General features: G+C 40.5%; 1 protein-coding gene across 7 annotated transcripts in view; it reads left to right on the top strand.

The window, feature by feature from the left end:
• The first annotated feature begins 7,523 nt into the window (after positions 1–7,523).
• Positions 7,524–23,057, top strand: part of EMSY (EMSY transcriptional repressor, BRCA2 interacting) — a 43,235-nt gene continuing 27,701 nt past the window's right edge. For 6 of the 7 annotated variants that reach the window (XM_083854759.1, XM_083854761.1, XM_083854758.1 and 3 more), the window contains exons 1-7: positions 7,524–7,632; positions 8,619–8,727; positions 12,139–12,238; positions 12,722–12,796; positions 14,891–15,066; positions 16,302–16,454; positions 20,579–20,838. In XM_083854759.1, the coding sequence (XP_083710885.1) occupies positions 8,658–8,727; positions 12,139–12,238; positions 12,722–12,796; positions 14,891–15,066; positions 16,302–16,454; positions 20,579–20,838 (834 nt within the window). In that variant the 5' untranslated portion in view covers positions 7,524–7,632; positions 8,619–8,657. The remainder of the gene's footprint in view (positions 7,633–8,618; positions 8,728–12,138; positions 12,239–12,721; positions 12,797–14,890; positions 15,067–16,301; positions 16,455–20,578; positions 20,839–23,057) is intronic. The other variant, XM_083854760.1, reaches the window with a different exon arrangement.

The raw sequence follows: 23,057 nt of genomic DNA, 5'->3' as shown, positions 1-23,057 counted from the left end.
AACCCCTTAAATAGTTCCTGAGAGACCTGACCCTCCTTCCAAAGATGATGCATTCTTTTTTTATTCCTAAGTGCCTGCTGTTCTGAAGAACTGGAGGGCAAAGGTGGGGAATAACCAAGTCTTGCAAGTGGTATGTGTCAGATCTCTGGGGACAGGTGAATTCAGGCTGAGTAAGCAATAGTAGTGACAAACATGCAACTTAACTCCCACTCTAAGTTACAGTAATGCAGCATTCCAGGTCCTCCCTTGAGGTTAGCTTTTTGCAAATTAAAGTTAACGATGTCTGTGATGATATGAAAAGGTTATTAGACCAAATTTCCATTGCATTTTCCCTCTTTCACTGGGATCTTTTTATGGTTCTGATTTTAAAAATGGTGATTTTCATAGGTGTCCTATCAGACGTTCAATATGAGGAAACCCAGAGGGCCATTGTCTGCAGCACTGGACTTTGATGTGAGGATCTGCCCAAAACCCATGGTTTTGTGTACAGGCTGTATGTACTCTTGCCTGCTCTACTTCTTACTCTTTTTACTCAGCTGTGGATTCTGGCCTACAGTACTTCCCTGCTGCAGAGGGAAGCAGCCATCTAAATTCCAAGCAACTGTTCTTAGTCTGGGTTTTTACCTGAGCTGCTGCAGTTTCTGAAGTTCCACCCAGCACAAGATCACAGCCTCCCTACACTGTGCTTTGCTGCAGTGTCGTGGTTTGAAAGCAAAACGAGTAAGAGGCTTCAAGTCAGAAATACAATTTAATAAGAAAAAAGGGAAAAAGTAAAATAAAATGAAATAAATGCAGTAACACAAAGGACCACTGACAGAGTCAGAATACAACCTGAGCAGGATAGTGGAAGCAGTCCAGGTGAGGTGCTCTTCCTGAAGCAGTGATCCTGTAGAAAGGTCTGGTAGCTCTGGTCCTCTGGGAATCCAGTAGGCAAGGACTGCTAGTACTGTCCCAAATCCCAGCTTATATCCAGGTGAGAATGCTTGGCCCCTCCCCCTGGGTGGAGCATCTCACAATGGGATGAGGAGTGTGAAGTGTGTCCTTGATGGCCCATTAAACAGAGATAACTCCTGGAGGGAGTTACCTGTGAGTCATGGGCCAGGCGTTGATGGGCCATTAGCAGAAGACACCCCAAAGGAGGGGCCTGGGAAAACACTGCCCCACCTGGTTTCAACACTTCATGAAGATGGTGATAGAATAAATACTTCATGTACATCCTACACTACAACCCAGGACATGCAGGTACACAGTTACACCACCATGAAGGAGCTAGGAATGAGAGTCTGATTCCTCTTTTCCCTATTTGCTTGCCCCTGCTCAGGGTTGTCTTTATTTGTCTGCATAAGCCTTGCTAATCCCCAGTGTTAACATCAACCTCTTAAAGTGCGTGAACTTTGCCCAAGTATCACTGAAAACTGCACAGTGACAATAATGCTAGTTTCTGGTTTGCAAATACAGCACCAGCTTGCTTTTCTGTTGCTGTTGTCACCCTACAACAGTACTCTAAGTTTGAACTTTCATCTACAAGATGTTCCAGGATCAATATAATTTCTAATACTTATATTATGATTATATAATCTTTAATATTAATTTCTTTCATCAGTATTTATAGTATACCCAGCCTTGTAAAAATAATTAGTCAAAATCAGGAGCAAGTAATTTGTTGGTGAGTTGATTTGAACTTTAAAGCAATAGATGGTCTGTTGATGGGTTAAAAGTGCAACTTGAAAGAGAATGCAAGCTCCCCTAAAATGCAAATCAGGTCCCAGTGTGACTGAATTCTGCTCATTGCTGATCTGGGATATGTGTTCTTTGAATGGCAGAGGCTTGTTACAGATATCTAGCATTTGTATAACACATATGCAGCCATAGGTAAGGACTCAAGTGGCTCAGTGGATCAATAACTTCAATACTTTGCCTTATTCCCTAGCTTCCTGTTCTGAGCAAGCAAGTTTATATGTTCTTTGCATATGTTCTTTGTACAGCAAGCCACAGAGGATGGAGGTTTTCATCTACCTCCCAAGACTGCAGAGGGTACCAGGTTTAATTTCTTCTTTGATACGTCACAGAATGACAGAAGTGATTTTTTTCATCAGCTGAGGTTGTGTAGTTGAATTTTGCCTCAGTGTAGCAAAGTGTTTAAATAGATGCTCAACTCGATACACAGTGGCAGTTTGATTAATTTTTAATACTTGCTGAATTAAGATACTTTCAGCTCAGAAGCTGTTAGGATTTGTAAAACAAAAACATTTGTTGAATAGAATATGTATTACAGTAGGGGGAAAAATATCTATTGATTGGCAAAACAAAGCTATCTTCAGTGAAAGTAGTTGAAATGTCTTTGTGAATTTAAATATGAATAGTCCTGGGTGACAATCTATCTGACAAGGCTGTGTATAAATAGCTCCTCTGCAAGCTGCCAGCATCTAGACATTGTTGAGGCTTCTTCTTTTCTCTTAGCCAGAAGGAAAAATGTGATGGGAAGGTGTTTGAGGAAGAAGAGAGATTTTAAGAGTGGTCTGAGGGCAGAAGAATGACATTAAATTAGAGCTGCTTATGTCAGGAAAATGTGTTGAGTCACTGAATAACCTATTAGGAGAAGTGGAAACTCCATTGGCTAAGCCACTTGGAAACAAAAAAGGCCAAGAAATAATTTAACTTCTGTTAGAATCTAGGCTATTTTTCTCCTATGCAAGGCATGGAAGATACTTTAAACTATCCTTAAATCCCCTAAAATTTGAAATTATTTACATCTTAGTATCAAAAGCATTGTGGAGTTTTTACTTCTTTTTCAGTTGCTGGCAGACTGAATCAAATACATTTTTCCCTTGATTTTCCAATTATACTTTTAAAATTATTAGCATTCGTGGAAGCTGGAAATTCACCGTTTACCTCATAAAAGCAGCAGCTGCAGTAGCTGTGCCTGGTTCCCATACAGTACCAAGCTGAAGCACATCTCTTCTACCCATGAAAGACCATTCTGAAGAAAAGAGATTATTGCAGAGCCTGTATCAATCAAGTTGTAGTGATGTGAGGGGAGATGCAGTTAATAACCCAGCGAGAGAACTACAGCGAGGCTGCTCCACTCATTTCCTATGAGCTCCTAAAGAGCTGAGAAACACAGCTTTGTCCTGGTGACCCGAGCTGCATACAAATCACCTCCCTGGGAAAATCATAGCTCTTCCTTGGGCCATCTCACTGCTGAGGCTTCCAAGCTTACTTCCTTCTCTCTTCCATTGTCTTTGAGGATAAAAAATCAGTGTGGTGAGACAGAATATTCTGTTAGCCCCCAGAAATTGTGGTTAATTAGACCCGTTTGTGTTATTGATGAGATTCATATTACTTAAGCCAATGGGAAATCTGAAATTTTTGGGTTGTAGAGAACATAACAAAAAGTAGTAGAAATTGATGGTCATTTCTTTCCCTTTTTGAAAGGAGGAACAGATTTTGTTTAAATGCATACAATTGAGCAAATTCTTAAAAAGACTACTAAGCAGCATGGTTTTATAAATTTAATCATGGAATCTCAGAGTGATTTTGGTTGGAAGGGACCTAAAATATCTCCTGGTTACAGCCCCCTACCATGGACAGGGACACCTTCCACTAGACCAGGTTGCTACAAGCCCCTTTCAGCTTGGCCTTGAACACTGCTAGGGATGGAGCAACCACATCTTCTCTGGGCATCCTCTGCCAGGGCCTCACCACCCTACATAAAGTGCCTAGCTGTTATATATCATTGTCTGTCATTAGTTTTTAAAATGCATTACAAAAGTGGGAAATGAAGGAACAAGAGAAATCACAACTTGCAGAGTGTTGCTGATCACGTCACCATCAGATTTGATCATTTGAGTTCTTAGCTCCCCTTGAGCAACAAATTATTTTCATCTTGTGGGTTTTTTATATGTTGAGCTTTGCTTCCTTTGGAAAGATGACAAAATGCTGCTGTCAACAAGTTTGTATCTTGTTTTACTTTCTAGACACTCAGAAAGTGCTCTGTAATTTTGGGCTTCCTTAAATGATGATTCAGAGACCAAGGGTCTAAGTAATGACAACTGAAAAAATTATTAGTATCTGTGAGGTATCTAAGGCTAGAAAAAATGCTGGCATTTTCACAATGCATTTTCTTCCTTTACCTGCAATGACCTCATTTATTTTATATGAGTTTACTGACAGAATGTGGGACATTTAGCCATGTTTCTGTATTGATGAAGTGTTAATGAAGTAAGCCTAAACCATATTGTCTTTTTTTTTCTTCTCATTTTTTTAGTCTATAACTGGAACACTTGATATTTTGGTCATCAGGCATAAAGAAATGCTGTCTAGTCTCAGTCTCCTGGATTAGGCTACGAGATCTGAGCTGGCTGCGTGCAGTCATTTTGAGTTCAGACAACCCTAGTTTAGTTTTACAGAAAGATCTGTGTTCTTTTTGGACTGGTTAAGACTGTACAGCAGCATAATGATTTCTATGTTATGTGGGATTTGACTAGAGAAGACCCCCCTGACCAGACCTTGCTGGGCTTGGGGGTAGTTCTGCTGCATCTGCTCGGACAACCTTGGTTATTGACCCAAGACAATCAACTGCTACAGAGCTCTGGCCTTTTTAGGCTTTTGAGGACTCATTATTTATGTGCTTTCGGCATTTTTTTACTTTGTCCATGCTATCTCAGCCCTCCCATTTTTCTGGATAATGGAGAATTGATTGTAGGCTAGTCTGAAGTAAAGGGTAACACAATGGCTTTAACTACAAGGGAAAATTGGCTTTCAGACTTTCTGAAACTTTCATACATCTCCAAGTCTGGGTCTTCATCCTTAATAAAAAGAACTATTCTTGGACATCATCTTAGGACATCTGTGGAAATGCAGCAATCACAGCTTTAGACATTTCATACATACATAACTGACTAATTTTTTACATCACTTTTCTGTTCTGTGTGCTAAAGGAAATGAAGCAAATACCATTTTCTTGAATACATACACATGAACATATGTGAGTGTCAGTGTGTCTCTGTCCACCTTACACACAGTAACTTTCAATTCTCTTGGCTACTTTCATCCATGTTGGAAAAAAAATTGAAGATCTAAAACAAATGCAAAATAGATCTAATTACTTTTAATGAATTTAGCTACTAAGCAGGTCTGAAAAATTTCTGCTCCTTCTGTGCTGCATCATTAGCAGTGATTTCACTCTGAGAACAGAGTGCTTTCATAAACACACAAACTCAAATGTAACATGCAGCTAAAATCTAGATCTTAGTAGATAAGTGTTCTTTAAGAATGCAGGTTTGGTAGTTTCTGCTCATGGAATAATTTATTGTACAAATATCAGGGCTGGCTGTTAAACATCTTGGGTGCAATAAAACTCATACTCTGCTAGAGCATCATAATTACAGATTCTGAATAAATCTCAAAAAGGTTACATTCTGGTAGGTGGTGAGGCTGTCCTTGCCTGTTCCTGTTGACCAGAGTAGTCTGATTAAAAGACACATTCTGAGCCATCTGGTCTAGTGGAAGGTGTTACTGCCCATGGTAGGAGTTTGGAACTGGATGAGCTTTAAGGTCTTTTCCAGTCCAAACCATACTGGGATTCTGTGATTTCAAGATTTGGAATTTGTGTTTTCCTTTCCATTTGAGTCTCTGACCTAGAAAGGAAAACTTCAACTTCTGGCACAAACCTGCATCTTCCCATTTGTGCAAATCTTAGGACATTTATCAGGCAATATTATGCAAAGATGATGCTACTTGCCTTCAGCTCGCTCTTGTTTAGGAAGACATTAAAAGCAGAAAAAAAAATTCTAGCTGTCTTGTTCTGTTCAGCGTAATTTTTTTCAAGTACTTGAGATTTAAACCACTGTGAAGAATAATAGGAAACAGCAAGCGAGAAAAAATTTATCTGCGATAACAGGGAAGAAACATTTCTATCTATAGGGAGGTGGAAAAAACAGCCCTTGCAGATCTGCTGGAAAGAGGTGTTACAATTCAGTGCACACCAACTATCCTCCTCGGCAAAGCTGATCCTGGCATTCTGAAAGCAAACTGTGGCACAAGATTTTCTGGGAGAGAGCAGGACAAAGAGACCTTCATTCCTCTTCACCAAACTGCCTGGTCCCAACACCCATGTCCAGCACATGTCCAAGAGGGGAAACGTGCTAAACCAGTGCCTGCAGCAAAAACGGAGCCCAGGGCAACAGAGCCAGGATGTTATAAATTTATAAACATATATTACAAAGTTGGCTTTTCGCAAAATGTGTGCTATATGATTAATAATGTTGTGGTAAAAAATATAAGTTCTTTATTCCTGCTATTAGTAAAGAAAATTAGGCATAGTGGTAGTAGTTGATATAAGTATGCTTAAACTGTCTATTTAGTCGAGATAAAATCCAATGAACATGTAAAGAAGATCCTGCTATTGATATACCAATCATCAGCATGTCTGCAGAAAGTATGGACCAAAGGTCAAGTTGGAGGTGATAATGAACACACAGCAAAAAAACACATATGCTCTAAAAAGATGGACCCAAAGAGATGTCATGCTAAACAGTTCCTAAAATATGGAAACTAGTTTATAGAAAAATATGAATATGCACAAACTAATGCAATAGAAAAGATATTTTAAAAATGTCTCTAATATGGCAGAATGCAGACTTGGCTGAATGCCAAGCCACCCGGCCACCGGTACTTTGCTTATTTCCTAATTGTCTTAATTTTTAAAGAACCTCGTTTTTCACACAGGAGGGTGTAATTTTTCAGTGATTTCCTTGCAGGCAGTCCTATGGATCAGATTATTTTATACTTTCTCACTGCAACATGCAGCCACAGCTGGATGATGCGTTGCTTTTCAGCTTATTTATTTATTTTCTATTTCTAATTTGATCCGAGGATTTTCAAACAGATAAAATTTACTGCTTTTTCGTGGAAATCTTCATGCAAACAAGTTATAATCGCTGCAATATACGAAACAGCGGCCAGGCCCGTGGATGTGACTGATGGTGTGTTGGGGTGCAGGTGGCTGCTGAACCCGAGGGAGCAGAAACAACCCAGAGGGGGATGTAAGCACGGAATTTATTCCCTTATTGTTCCTTACAGCCGCTTCGCTACAGTCCCGCGCGTCCGTTTTAAGTTAGAAAACTGCAAATGGCGTCGGGGTGATGTTCTCGCTTGCCAGGTTTCGTTCCAGGGGTGTTGGCCAGCTGTTAATTCTCAGAGTTCAGGGTACCGCGCAGCGCGCCCCAGCCCGGGCAGAGAACGCGCAACCTGTTTTGTCCCCTTCGGTTTCCCGTACTCTCCCGCCGAGCCATGGCGGGAAGGTGGGCGCCGCTCCCCACGCTTCGAGAAACACCGAGAGAACTATCATTCCCGGCATGCTCCTCGTCACCGCGCGTGCGTAGTGTTTACTCGAGTGCCCATCTTGGCACCCGCTCCTTCCAGCTCCTCACGGTAGGGGGGCGCCAGAGACTACAATTCCCAGCGTACCTCGCGGCGCCCGCGCATGCGTAGCGCTCTCATCCGCCATCTTGACCCGAGTAAACGCCGTCGCCGCCGCCACTAAACAAACCCGAGCGCGGCATTGGCGAACGGTGTGTGGGGGGGTGCGGCTGCTGCGGAGCCTTCGATGTACTGGGCACGGCCGGGCAGGTGGGTCTTGCTCCCCGCCCTACCCGGGGCGGTCCGCCTCGGGGAGAGGGGCAGCTCTGTTTCCGGGACGGCGGGGATCCGCCGCCCCCTTCACGGGCCCAGGGCAGCGCCCCGGCCCCCGCCCGATGCGGGGAAGCGGCGCCAGCCGCCGCCCGCTCCCTCTCTCTTTCCTCCATCACGGCGGGGACCCAGCGCCGCTGGCTCCGGCCGGTCCCCGCGCCCCGGGCCCGGGAAGGCGGGCAGGGAGCGCCCGTGTGGCGGCTGCCTTCGGGCGCCCTTGTAGGAGACCCTCCCCTCCTCCAGCCCCCGCTGGAAGCTGCGGCGGCGCCGGGGCTTTTGTTCCCGGTGCCCACCCCGCTGTCGTGCCGTTCTTCCCTGCCCAGCCCAAGCCCCGCTTGCCCAGCTCGCCTCCGGCTGCTCTTTTGCCTTTATTATCCTCGTCGCCTCGGGGAGATGCTCCCTTTCTCCCCGCCATCCCCGGAAATCTCGCTTCGTTGGGATCGAGGTGTTCCCGTGTTTGGCTTGTTGTGAGGGGGAGGGGGCTGGTGTTGGTATGTGGAGAGCGGATTCTCACACACGGTGTTTTTGCCATCCTGTCATATAATATAGGCTGGCGCAAAAGGCGTTCTCTGGGGGGGAAGGGAGCGTGCGGTTCACTGGAAGAATTCTTTTAATAGGTACTCCGCATAAAGAGAGGGAGGAGACTTGAACATCAATTCGAAGAGCGTTTCACCGTGAAAAAGAAAAAGGCTTGAGAAGGAGATAGGAAACTCTGTAAAAAGGCTTGGGTGATGCCTTTGCGCTAGAGAGTAGAGGAAGTCCGTGCCCTTGTGAAGCTGCCGAATTCCTTCATGGCACTACAAAGGTTGGGGTGGGGATGGGAGCAAATATGTCGGTGGAGTTGTGAGCAGGCTGAGAGGAGTTTACATTAAACGGCTTGGGAAACCAATAAATTATGAGCTTGAGCGCTTATATTCCTTTTCCAGCAAAGCTGAGCTCTGTGGGAGCACAGACACAAGGGAAGGATGCCTGTGGTGTGGCCAACTCTTCTGGACCTCAGCAGGGATGAGTGCAAGAGGATCCTTCGCAAACTGGGTACAGTAAGATACAATTTGTGGGTCTGTATTTTGCCCTTTTAATATTTTCTTTCATGCAGCTTGCATGAAGTATTTTAATATTTCTACAGGCAATAATATATCTCCAGGCAAATTGCAAGTAATTTCCTGTGTTTTCCACGTGTCATTGGTTTGACAGCCCTGGCTTAAAGTTATGTTTGGCCGACACTCAGCTCTAGCAAAATGAGTAGAGAAGAATTGTTTTGATTTGGTTGAATCTCTCTTGGATGTCCTAGCTGCTGGGTTGTTCTGTCACTATTAACATGCAACAAAATTTTCTGTGAAAGGAGAACCTTTGGGGTTGTTTGTTTTGTGTGTGTGGGTTTTTTTGGTTGTTTTTCCCCAATTCTGTATTAGACACCTTTTTGTACCCCAAAAAAACCTAGTGGAATCCTGGTTTAACTGGCACTGTAGGGATGAATTCAAGTAATTAAGGTGTTATTGTGAAGACATAAAACAGGATTTAAAAAAATGCTGTTTGTGGTTTGCAGTTACACAGGTTGTCAGGGAAGTGGGAAAATGATGTCCTCACTCAACTGCCATAACCATGGGAGCCTTTTTCATTCAGATTTGGCTCAGTATTTGAGGCCCCTGTCCAAGAAATAGACACTGGGAGATATTTTTGTGCTCTGTCCTTGTAGATCTAAGTGTATGAGGAGAGATGCTTCTGTGTTTTGGGAAGTAATAAAACCATTTGCTTTTTCCTCATGTATCTGCTTTTGGCTACTGCAGGGGAGAGAATCCTTTGTTAGACTTTCGATCTGATCCGGCATAGTTGGTTTTGAGTTCCTATGGCTGAATTTGTGTAATTAAGGGTTTAGGGTTTTGCCAGTTAAATGATACTAGATGGGGAAGAAAAAAAGCCTTAGATTTTTCAGAGTTTCTCCTGAGGATCATGATCTAGGAGACGATGTCCAGAAGAAAGTTGAGGTTCCCTCTAACTTCCTGTGACTGTCAAGTGACTGCTTTTCTTGTTCTCATTTTGCTTGACTGTTAAGAGATGGTGTGCTGTATTTCTTAACTGTGCCAAGGTTCTCATATATTGTGGAGTCATCCACTTCCTTTTTGAGAGTTGCGAATTTATTTTCCCTCCCTTTGCCCTTTTTATTTCATTTCTTGGGAATATGGAATTTGTGTCCTGTTGAAACACTAATGCAGATGTTGCACACAACAATGCAACAAGCTGTACTGTCTTTGTAAGGTGACAGCCCTAATTCTTCAGCGAGGCTCGAGAAGTACAAAAACAAGGAGAAAGTGCAGAGTGCCAAAAGCTGGCCAGATCCCTGCTACTAAGTTTCATTAACGTAGCTGTGCTGGCTGTAAGCATGAAAAAAACACTTCCACCTGATCTGACAGCGTGTGCTGGTGCAGCTGAGCCAAACAGAGCTGCAGCTACACCTCCTTCAATGACATAATCTAGGCTGACAGGAAGGAATAAAATTGAAAACATAATCATTTTTGTTTTGCTGGCATGAGCCGTGTCCCCACAAGGGGGCCCTGCCGGCAGCGAAAGGCCGAGGCGCTGCTGAGAGGAGCTGAGAGGAGGGACATCGTGGCACTGGGGGGTGAGGGAGCACAGGGAGTGAGAGCAGTAGCTGTGCGACTGTCACGTTCAGCAATGGCCATCTGCTTTAGAGGGTCCTGCTTTTCCAGCCCACAGCCCAGCATTCAATTCAGCTGATGGTACAGCCGTGCTGGGAGGACTGTAGGGAGTGAGGCAGGGATGTCGGTGAGGCTGAAATGCATCTCGAGGTGTGCAGGACCTGCTGTTTGTTGATCATGGTTTCTCACTGAACGAGGTGATGATGGTAGCACCTAACACTAGCAGTAATGGTATTTACTTGCCAAACCCATTTTAGCTATTCCATGTGTTTTTCGTTGGAAAGAAAGTGCACGAGTTAGTGAGTGCTGCATAAACACAAAGGGGTGGAAGTTACACCTGTTCTTACTAGTTTCCAAAAGACCAGAATGTGCAATTTTACAGCTCTAGTGTAGAGGATCTTTATTTATAATGCAGAAGGAAAAAAAGTGTGCTCTTGATAAATAATTATATGGTTGCATCTGAGAATTACTTTAAGTTGTTAACAGAGGAAAATAATTAGTATCGTAAATATTGTAACATGGTTGTCTAAATAAATGTTGATATTAGTAATAACCATTGCATTAATTAGTGAATGTTTTATAACTGAAGTTGTTAATGCTTCTGTAGGTCACTCAGCATCCTTGTGCAGGCTGCATAGTTAACCAAAATTACTCTGCTTTTTGTTTTATATGCTTAATTGGGACAGGAGAGCAGAATTTCTTTTCAGCAGAATTCCTTGATTTCATGTGTAAATTAGTTATTTGGAATCCTAAACTGAAAGCTTTTCAGAGTAGCATGAGCCTTTTCTTTTGCAGCAAACTTCAGCAATGTTAGATTTTGCCTGCACCTTTTATTCTTGGTTTTAGTTAACTGGGATCTGTTGTGGGGGTGTTTGGGTTGGCTGCTGAGGTGTCAAATGAAAGGCACCTATGTAAGGATCAAAAGAATTTTTGTTTCTGGTTTCCCTAAACCATGTGAAGCGGAGAATAGCAAGTCATTCTTTGCCAAATTAGCTTTATTTGAAGCCAATTAGGCTTCAATATTTGCACTAAGTGTATCTTCACCCTGTTTAGTAGGATAAAATTCAAAAATATCAGTAGCCTTTTATGGATCCAATTTTTTAAACTGCTGATGGCATGACATCACAGTCATCTGGAATTTTATATTTCTGGTAAAGCAGAGTTGCATTTTTGTGAGTTAGTCTTTGTGGTAGCTCTATGTTTAAGAATAGCAGGATTGTTTCTTTTGTGTTGAGCAGGTTTAATTAAGTGTGTTGCATTTCTGTCAGATTCAAGCAGTTGTACCATACCAAGTAAATAGGCATAAAAGATTATGGTGATCGTATATAACAAATGAGAGCTGATGTTCTCCATGCTAATTGAGGAAAGGCATTCCAAAAAAACGAATTGCTCTTTTGATAGTGTATTTCTTTTCCAAGCCAAGTTTCTCCGTAGAACTCTTAATAATGATATATGTTAAGAGAATTCTGAACCACTTTCCAAACACTTTCTTCAAGCTTTTTGCTGGAATTGTCAGGTCAGAGAGAGCTTGACATATTCATTTGGGTTTGTAAACTAGATAATCCTCTGTGATGAGACAATTGTTTTGTAGGAATGCTTTGTGCTGCAGAGTAATTGAGAGAGTTCCAAATCATCAATCTCTTTTGAAAAAGCACTTCATAATTGAAAGACACGTTCTTCTTAACGATTTTGAAAATTATTAGAATACTGTCAGTAATATGGAAAACAATATTTTTTTCCCCTTTTTGCTGAGCATTAAATAGAAATATTCTTCACTCTAATTCTTCAGAACTGGAGGCCTATGCAGGTGTCATCAGTGCCTTACGTGCGCAGGGAGACCTTACAAAAGAGAAGAAGGATCTTCTTGGAGAACTCTCTAAAGTGCTTAGGTAACCCTGATCTTTTTAAACTAAGAACTGTGACCTCTTTTCTTTTAAGGTGTTACATGCTTTTTCTTTCACCGGGATCACAACGTAAATCTGAATTTGGAGAAGTAATTCTCCATGTTGTCGAGGTTTCATTCCTGTTCTCCTTGGAGTTTTTAATAAAGAAAACAACCATCCTTCAGTGGTAGAAACCTGTTTGTTGGTGCTTTATGGGATGCTGAGTGTTAAAAGGGTTACAGCCGAGAAATGAATGTACACTGTGAACAGTAATGTTCTTTTCATTCTTTAGTAATATTTTTCAGAAATAATAAGATTCATTTTCTCTGTGATAGCAAGGGTTAAGTGGCAGTCTCTTAAATGTGAAGTCCTGTTCCCTATCTTCTCTTAGATAGAGTATTCATAAGTTTAATTTTAGCTGGAATTTTTAGGTGAGTGTTCATGTCTTCCTCTGATTAAAATATATTGCTTTATTGTTTTTTTTAATAGTATTTCAACAGAGCGACATCGTGCCGAGGTTCGGAGAGCAGTTAATGATGAACGACTAACAACGATTGCACACAAGTACGTTCCACCTCATTTTGATTTGCAAAAGTACCTTTTGGGAAATTCATTATGCTTTAACTGGATGGTAGAATTTTGAAGATTGATGATGGTTTAGAGAACCAGTAGTTAAAACACAGTGTGGATGAAGGAATTACTGTATCAGACCTACAGGGTACTAGAAAGTTATTTAGTACCACTATGCTTTGGATCCAAGGCCATCCCATTCCAGTTTTTTGGTATAGAGACCTTTGTGTAAGATAGACCAGAATAAACAGAGACTGGAGAACATAGAGAAGCTCTTAAGTGGGATGGACACGTTTGCTTCTGTTTGTTTTGCTTTTAGTTTTATTTTTATCAGTTTGGAAAGGCTGTATTAAGAGTAAAGAGAAAACTACATAGGAAAAACAAAGAGAGGGAAAGTGGTGGCAGATTAGTGGAAAACAGTGTATCAGCATAGAAAGGAAAAAGTAGTCAGAGTAGAAAAAGCTGTAGCAAGCTGATGACATCAGTGTCCACCACTCTCTGTGATGCAGCTGCTGTGCTGGCATCAGCTGGGCTGGTGCCTCCTTGGATTTGCTTTTACAAGCTCCACGTGATTTTGAGAGGTGGGGGAGCAATAGATCAAGTGGTTTTGCATGCTTGATAATTAACAGTCTTACTGTTAAGGACTGTCTTCAGACAGAGCTGCATTGTGTCTGCATTACTTTCTTTTTCTGTGTTACAACTGTTGATGTTTTTAAGTTTGTTGTAGCTTAGGTGTTATGAGGAGGAAAGAGAGGAAATAATATGAATAGCAGGACACTTGGTGTTAGCAATTGTTGGATCCAAGTCTAGTCAAAATCAGCATACTTGTTTACTGCTGTAGAAGGACTTTTAAGTTTGAATTTTCAAGTTTAAAGATTTAGAAGTATGCTGTTCACCAAACAAACCCCACAAACTTCCTTACACCCCTTTAAAGAAATGAACAGGGAATAATGAAAAACATATAGTTGTCAAATCAGGATTCTTTTCCTGAATCAAGTTTTCCTTTTAAGTAGTACTTCTGGTCTTAGCACTTTGCAGAACACAAATAGTTTGTCCTGAGGTGTTGCACTTCAGTGAAATATTATAATTTTGAAGTGCCACTTTTCTTTCTTTTTCCTGTCGTGGTTCCTTATGAATGATGGTTGGTAATACAGTATTTGACTTACATAATTCTCTTAACTCATTAGGAAAGCTTACTTTGCTAATATTTGTACCCTTTATTTTTTGTTTTTAAAATGTATTTTTACCTCAGCTTATGTAGCTCTTTTTATATGATGTGCATATGTATGAGGAAAGCTGAAGCATATCAAGATTTAACAACAGAGCAGATACTCTGCATTTTACAAGCTACTTTGTAGTATCTCTTGCTGCAACTTGCTCAAAATATTTCATGTGAGAAGTTATTTTTTAGAATATATTAATACATTAAAAGGGTTGATTTGCTTAAAAACATTACAGCATTAAAAAATAATTTGCCATTTTGGTTTTGCTGATTTGACAAATGACTCATGTAGAACAGTGAAAAAATATTTCTCCATCTAGATAAGAACAGTGTTTTTATGAAGCATTCTAGTGTGGGTGTAAGTACTAAGGTTAAGAGTAAATTAGTGCAGAAGACTGCTTTCTGTTTATTAAATAATCTCATGTTCTGTCACCTTGTTTGGGACTACTTTAATAAGCATCAGAAACTCTTCTGTTCAGGTAAAACAGAATTTGCCTTAGAACCTGAGAGTTTTTCCCTATAACATAATCCATTTCAATAGTCTTTTATGATATCTCTTTGGTTTCTTGATATTTCTGTAATCCAGAAGCAGAGAGTATACCAACTGTACCTGAGTAGTAGCTAACCTAGTATGGGGGTTTGAGTATGGCATTCACATACCTCTGGCCCATTAACAGCTCTACTAAAACAAAACAACAGAAGAAGAGTCTACTCTTCAATTTAAAATGGGATGCTTTTTATATCAGATGACAAAAACACAAGGGCTTTCATGAAATAAAGTTGAGTATTTGTGCTCTAGAATGTCTTAAACTGCCTTTTAGACTTGCACCTGTCAAAATACTCACAGGACATGCATTTCTGTTTAGTATGTCTGGACCAAACAGTTCCTCTGAGTGGTCCATCGAAGGTCGTCGACTGGTGCCGCTGATGCCGCGACTGGTTCCACAGACGGCTTTTACTGTTACTGCCAACGCTGTTGCCAATGCAGCCATTCAGCACAATGCATCTCTTCCAGTCCCTGCAGAAACTGGAAACAAAGAAGGTGAGAGAAAGATGGGATTCTGCTGCAATCTATGGGAATGTCACAGTAGAAATTGGTATCTTAGATTTTAAATGTTAAATATTAAAGATATTTTTTGAGGCCAGGTTGGATGGGGCTTGGAGCAACCCAGTCTAATGGAAGGTGCCCCACCAGCTGATGGCAGGGGGTTGGAACTGGGTGAACTTTAAAATTCCTTCCAACCCAAACCATTCAATGAAGTGATGAAAAAAATCCAAATCTTTCTCATAAGACATTATTCACAGAAATATTAAACACCCCTTTTTATAAAAGATATCTTTGTGGTATCTGCAGCATTAATCTGACTGCTTTGTTTTATTAACACTCTAGCAACTGAAATACGAAAACAACCCAATTTGTCAGGAAATGACATTCACTGATAAACTTCTTCAGCTCTGTAAACTTTAAAAACTTGGAGTAATGGCTGGATTCTGTACAGTTCTGTAAGTGATGAAAGCTGTTTCAGAATGTTTTATTTTAAGAACGCAAGTAGGTTTTGGTGAAAGTCAAGAAAATACTGCTTTGGGTTTCTTCCTTCAGATTAAATGTACTATCGTAAGAATAGTACATTTCTGCTTTCCCTATGCTTTTTAAATAATAGTAGTATACATTCTAACTGGCTTTACTCAGCAGGCTTGAATTAGGCTTCATACAACTGGAGAATGTGGAACACTTCTTGAAACAAGCTGTTGCATCCTGGTTTTGTGAGAAATGCTGCATCATTGTATAATTACTTAAAAGCAGTGGTTTTAAAAAGGTGATTAGCACAATCAGTTCTTCACTACTGAAGGAATATTTTGGGTTTTTTCAGCTGATGTACTGTTGAGGCAATAACACTTTTCTATCAGTTACTGGTCTAGAGGTGGTGGCTGACAGAAAAGCAAAAAGATTATCATATTAAATTAATGCTAAAATTAAAAATAACAAATTAAAAAAGTAAAACAAAGATTAACTCAAAAAAATTTCACATTGGCAGCACAGATTTTTGGGTATGAGAAGATGGGAGTTTAGATTTTTGTGTTGTCTTTGAAGACCACTCATTCCATGGCCATCCTTAGCTAAAACTGGGGAGTATTCCACAGTAACAGGGATGCAGAGGCAAATACACAGATGGTGACCCAGTAAGTCTTTGGCTTCCATTTCAGTTGTAAAAATAGTGATAGGATAATGGGATTCTGCACTTCAGTTATACGGAAGGTGTCTTTTCTCCTCTTCAGTGGTGGTTTGCTATTCCTACACAAGTACCACTTCAACCCCAACATCTACCCCTGTTCCAAGTGGCAGTGTAGCAACAGTGAAGTCCCCCAGACCTGCCAGTCCAGCCTCCAATGTAGTCGTCTTGCCAAGTGGAAGTACTGTTTACGTCAAAAGTAAGTGATACTAGCAACTGATTAACCAAAGGGAAAGAAAGGGAGAATGTGGCTGAAGCCACAGTTAGACCAGGTTAAACACTCCAGCGTTGGGCAAGTCATTTAAGGCCTTTGTGCCTTTGTTTAGTCTAGAGAATGAATTTATTGCTTCCCTTTTTCAGATAAATAGTGTCCAGGGTAAATCCACTCACTGCAAAATGCTGCAAGGAGCGCTAAAGCTACAAATACGACAAATGAAAAATATTTTGAAAATTAGGTATAGAAATTTCTGGATATCAGTGAATTTCTGATCCATCTTGTTGAGAACTAATGTGTAGTAGTCACTTACTTGAATTAGAATAGGTCTCTCTTCTGCTTTCACAGTTGATATAGAGTTTTTGGGTGCAGTTTGGCAAGAGTTTGTGTTTACATGCTATGTTTGGCCATTTTGTGATTTACCTGGAAGTCAGTATTAGAGAGGTTTATGTTCCTTGGCAGCTGTGAAAACTTCATAGGAATTCCTACCAGAGACCCGTCTTCATGTATTTAAATCTGGAAATCCAGGACATACAGTCTAGAAACAGTCTTTTCTCTTGAGTGTGTATGTGTCTCCATCTTTGTTTGGCTAATAAATCGGCTGGGTCTAAATGCAGATTATATTCTCATATATATGCCCTCATCATGGGGGTGTTTTATTTTCCTATTAAAATGCTTCCTTCAGTTTTTATTTGATTCTATTGAAACAACAAGTAAAAATTAATAGTGAAGTAGATAAATTCTATTTTTATGCTTGCTCTGTATACCTTTAGTATTTTTAAAAATATTTATTATTAAATTATTAAAATTTACTATTTTTATGCTTTAGGTATACATCTGTATAATCTTCTAGCTAATCAGAAATGCCACATAGTACATAAATATAATATTATGTGTAAAAAAACCATTGTTAATGGCTCTGTCGACCCATTAAACCCATTCATTAAGGTTTTTTATTTTTCTGACCTATGCAGTAATCACTTGGCTTTAGTTTGAAGATTCAGGGGAAAACGTTCTTAACATATTAAAATTTTAATATAGACGTTATTGAATTATTACATGGTAATGAGTATCAAATAAGACACATGATACAGGGATGATCATTTTTGTTGTCTGTCCCTAGATTTAATTTCTTCCCTACTTCATGTGCTTCATTTTACTGTTACTGTTTTTGTTGACTTTTTTTAAGGAATTGTGTTTTTTTCAGAGTACGTTACATCAGTCACATTGATTTTAACAAACCTGCTTAGGAGCAGATTTGGGAGATCTGATGTACAGTCAGGACTTTGCCACTGGTCTGTGGTGTAACCTCTTCCAAGTCAGTCTGATTGAGCCATTAACCTTTCCATGGCTCTGCTTCTTTTTTTATCAAGTGTGAGTTACAGTCAAAGCTGTATTACCTTTTAACTAAATGTCTGTGGAAAACTGTACAGCAATTTCTAACATGAAATTATAGGAATAATATTCTTGCAAAACCCCAGCAGTGAAAACAGGAGGTGAAATGAGCTGTACTTAACATAAAATAATGCTCTGCTTGTTTAACGTTACTTTCTTATGTCTTGATTGATTGATTGATTGGTTGGTGGGTTTTTTTGTGGATCAGAATCACAAACAAATTTTTCTTTATTTCTCGGTGCCCCACCAAAATAATTGTGTCCTAACATGCTAGTTGCATGTGGATTTTGGATTTAAATGGATTCTGAGATTTTTAAATTACTGCACGTTCAATATGTTTAGTGCACTCATAGTTAAAAGTTTCTATAGTGCACTCACAGTCATACATAGAAGCCTGTCCATAATAAACCTTAAAGTTATGTCACCAAATCTCTGCTTTACAGTGGGAGGTTGCCACAAGGCTTGTTCAGAGGCATAAAGTAAATTATTGATTAGAGCTTTGAAATCTGATTTTGGAGATCCACACTTCACTTGTACTGCTACTGCCAAGTAAAGCTACATTTTTGAAGTTTGTTTCTCTTTCCTAGTTCAGATTCCTATCTCTGATAAAACTGTCAGCCTTTGGATGCATACCTGCAAATAAGCTACTACTCCTGGTGAGAGGGAATACCATTTTTCAGAAATGCCTCTTGTGGTGCTGGGCAGTTTCTTGTCCATGTTAGTTCTTGCAACTTCACATTTTGAATGCCAGAATATTTAGTAATTTTAATTAGAGATTGGCTATAATTAGATCTTGGCCCTAATTAGAGATTGACTACCAACCAAGTATGCTTTGCTTATCAGCAGGACTGCTTTTTGCTTTGATAGTGTTCTTTGTCTTTAAGCTCCGGGCACATGGGACAAGATTTTCAATCATCTTTTGCATAGGCAGGATTGTATCTGTTCAGTTTCTCTCTGATTGTTTTTCTTTTTAAATGGTTTGACACAGGTTAACATGGTAAGCATAAATAACAGAATTGCAGATTTGTCAAGGTTGGGAGAGATGTTCAAGATCATCTAGTCCAACCATCAACCCAGCACCATCATAATCACCCCTAAACTACATCCCCAAGTGTCTCATTCAGATACCTCCTGAACATTTCCAGACTGTCGTCTCCCTGGGCAACTTATTCCAATGCCTGACTACTCTTCCAGTGAAGTTTTTTTTTCTAATATCTAATCTGGACCTCCCATGGCACAATTTGAAGCTATTTCCTCTTCTCACCTGGGAGAAGAGCCCAGCCCCCATCTGGCTATACCCTCTTGTTAGGGAGTTGGTGAGAGCAAGAATGGCCCCCCATGACCACCTTTTCTCCAGTCTGAGCTCCCTCAGCTTCCTCAGCTGCTTCTGGTGCTCTAGATCCTTCCTCAACTGTTCCCTTATCTGGATGTGCTCCAGCATCTCAATGTGTTTCTTGTCAAGAGGTGCCCAAAAGTGACCCCAGGACTGAAGGCACTTCAGCAGTGCCTAGCACAGGGAATGGCCACTTCCCTGGTCCTGCTGCCACACCAGTGCTGGTACAGGCCAGTGCCACTGTCCTTGCCCACCTGAGCACACCTGGTTCATATCCAGCCAGCTCTTGGCCAGCATCCCCAGGTCTCTTCCTGCTGGGCCACTCTCAAGCCACTCTGCCCCCAGCCTGCAGCTGTGCATGGAGTGGGTGTGATCCAAGGGCAGGACCTTGGCACTTGGCACCATTGAACCTCAGCCTATGGATCTGGCATGTTCAGATCCTTCTGCAGAGCCTTCCTGCCTTCAGTGCTACCAAGTAGCTCTAAGAGGTTTGCAAGGTTACTAACCTGTGTTTTTCTGTAATCTAGACCTGTGTCTTTCTGTAATTTATGAATCTGTTGCCTACTTTGGCACGTTTCGTTTGGATTGAAGATCCATTAATCATGCTGTTATCCTTCGCTGAGCTGAATATTGCAATAGGTCTTTTTTTCTATGTGTGCAATACATGATTATGAGGAAGAAAGAACTCTTTTGAGCCTGGACTTTTGTTTTTCATGATTGTGTGTTAGGTGCCATTTTATATCTGTAGCACAAAATGCACCAAAGAAGGCAAAAACTTGAAGTGAGGATTGACCTTCACAGTTAAACTACATAATAATTTAAAAAATATATATCTTAAGATGCTGTATTGAGGTGAAAAGCAGAAGAGTACTGTAAGGATAAACATGACATGGAAGTAGGTGCAAAGGCTGAAGTCTAAGGAAACTATGGGGGAATAAACTTTGATAGTCCAGTTGCTGTAAATGAAACCACCACCAAAAAAGCCCAAAGTAGTGTAAAGTTTTAAATTATGTGAGGCATGATCCCAATCCCCTTGTGTGTGTAGTCTCGCTAGTCAAGCTTCTGTAGACAGAATGAAAACCCTGTACTGGCTCTTATGTTCTTTTAATCTCTCAAACTGAATGAAGTAGCCCAGTAACCAAGTAGATTGGGGTTTTGGGCGATTTTTCTCTCGTTCATGGTGAGTGTTGCCCCTATCAAGGACTATGAGCATCTGAGGTGTGATACAGCTTGGTTGTGACCATAAGATGTAATTTGTCCTTTATTTCTTTTTATCTTGCCTGAAAGAGGATGTAAGCCTCAAAAAGGATGTAGTGTTTCAGAAAGCACTGAGATCTGCAGAGAGGGGAAACATAATTTAGAAAAAGTATTTCTTTTCCAGGTGTCAGCTGCTCAGATGACGATGAAAAGCCCCGCAAAAGACGGCGAACAAATTCTTCAAGTTCTTCCCCTGTTCTCTTGAAAGAAGTCCCGAAGGCAGTGACTCCTGTCACTAAAACTATCACAGTGCCTGTAAGTGGGAGCCCCAAAATGAGTAATATAATGCAGAGCATTGCCAACTCCTTACCACCACACATGTCGCCTGTGAAAATAACCTTCACTAAGCCCTCAACACAGACAACAAACACCACAACACAGAAGGTATGTGGGGGAAGCTGCCAACTGTTACTTTATTCTGGTTTTATCAATGAATAAGATGTGATGTTTGACTCTTCCTTTCTATGATCTGACTAGCTGTTTTTTAAGGATTGCGCTGGGGATAAAGTAATCCCTCTTTAAAACAAACAAAGGGAAAAACCAAACTCTTGTATGAATTTAGTTCACCTGTGTGTGAAAGGACCTGGATTGACAGCCGTGGAGACTGAAGCCCTCTTTTTATCCACAGAACAGGTACAGCACAGGCAGCGGGAGTGCAAGCTTCCCCCAGACTGCCCCACCAATGTGCCTCAACCCTGACCTGAAGGGACCACTTCTAGGGATGAGAGGGGATTCAGTCTCCATGCTCATTAAATTCTTGGCCTGTCTGGTGAGACTGCCAACAAGGTTACCAGTTAGTACCATTTGTGGTGTTGGGTTTTGTGATATGGACACTAGTCCACTGAAAACTGGATCACATAGGCCACTGAACAGCCTTCACATGGTAACAACTGTTGGTCAAAGGTAATCTTTCTTATTTCTATTTTCATTCTTTATAATTATTCTTTGCAGTAGTGGAATTCCTGGAGAGGTGGCATGGGCTTTCCCTTGCCAAGCCTTTTATCTAGAGACTAGATTTTGGGGTCTATAATGCTTATTCTTGGAGCTGCTCAAAGTCTTGGGGGCTTTTTTTTCCTTTCAGTACTAGTGTGCCATTTCTCATTCTACATTTAACAGTGTTACAGTGGTCAAAATCAGTTGCATTATTTCAGCTGAGTGTGCCTAGCTTTCACCACAATGCAGTGTGCAGAAAAGGTTTTCCTTGTTTAAATTTTGTACTGGTCTTAGATTTTTAAGTGCCTAATCTATGGCATGACTGCATTACCATTATTTAGGAGGCATTTCAGCTGTGTCTATTCTTCTATTTTTAAGATTTAAAAAAGATGAATGGTTCAGATCAAGTTCATTCTTGGTACAGTTATTAATTACAGCAGACTTCAGTGAGTGGTAGGGTCTCTGTGGAATTAATTTTACCTCAATACCAACAGACTTATGGTAGGCTGGCCACTAACAAGCACTTTTGCCAACTGTGGGAGACTGTTGAGCTCAAACCGTTGCATGTATTTGTCCTTAGTCGTCTTAGTTGCTTTATGGCTCTTTTTGGATTAGCAGAGTTCATGTGTCTTGATTTTTGGAAATTTCAAAACCAAGTAAGATTAACTGAAGTAATGTGCAATAATGATTTAGCTTTCTGACCTCTTCCCACTCCAAGGAAGATGCTTTCATTTGATTTGCTGTTCATTAACAGTGTCCTTAATTAAATACCCTCTCGGAATACATGAGTGTATAAGAGAAATCCTTGAGTGAGCATAAACCATCAAATTGAATTCAGTGCATCAACTCTACAGCTACTACAGGGCTTAACCTGTCCATCCTGTTGCACATTAGGGTTACAATTTGTGCAGGAAGAATTTTTTGCCTTAAACATCTGAAAAGTTGTATTAAGTATGGGTGTTATATATTATATAGTTAAAGATGGAGTGTACTATGTCTCCAGAAGAATGGGCTGTTGATAGGACTTTTCCTGCAGTTGTGCCTCTCCACTTGTTCTGACATGGAAATTTTAGAGTTCACTTTGCGTTCTGTTATTTGACTGTCGTCCTAATCTGCAATGACAGAAAAATCAGTGCCTGCTTTGTTAGGCAGCCAGAGTAGCGTTTGTATCTGAACTTGTCACAGTGCCCTCTTCTGTTGGATTTAGATAGGCCAAAATACATAACTGGATGATTTTGGTGGGAGAAATCCCTCTTAGTAGTTTTAAATTAGAAGTCAGTTCATTCTTGTTCATTCATATCCAATAGCACATTTCCAGTTTGAGTGTAAGTTTTTAGATATGAATGAAATTCTTTGTTTCTGCATGCCAGTTCTTTGAGTTGTTTTGACATTTTAGTAGATTGGAGGAAGATTTGTCATAACAACTAATAATGTCACAGCTCCAGTTTCTGGATTCTCTTGTAATGAAGTCACCTGTGTAGGACACAGAAGGAATCTAGCTAGTGAAGTTCCTGGCAGTTACAATAACCTTATTTTGGCAGGGACTAAGTTTTTACATCTCTCAGAATAGAGCTGACAAGACTAAATTCAGTACATGTTGGGAATTAGATTGTATGTAGCAATTAAAAGCAACAGCAAAATTAGCACCTTGATTTGTGTGTCTGTGTGCA

The sequence above is a fragment of the Zosterops lateralis genome (genome assembly GCF_965231275.1).
Source record: "Zosterops lateralis genome assembly, chromosome: 2".
Lineage (NCBI taxonomy): Eukaryota > Metazoa > Chordata > Aves > Passeriformes > Zosteropidae > Zosterops > Zosterops lateralis.
The sequence above is the reverse complement of the archived record's forward strand: the minus strand, read 5'-3'. Positions and strand labels throughout refer to the sequence as shown.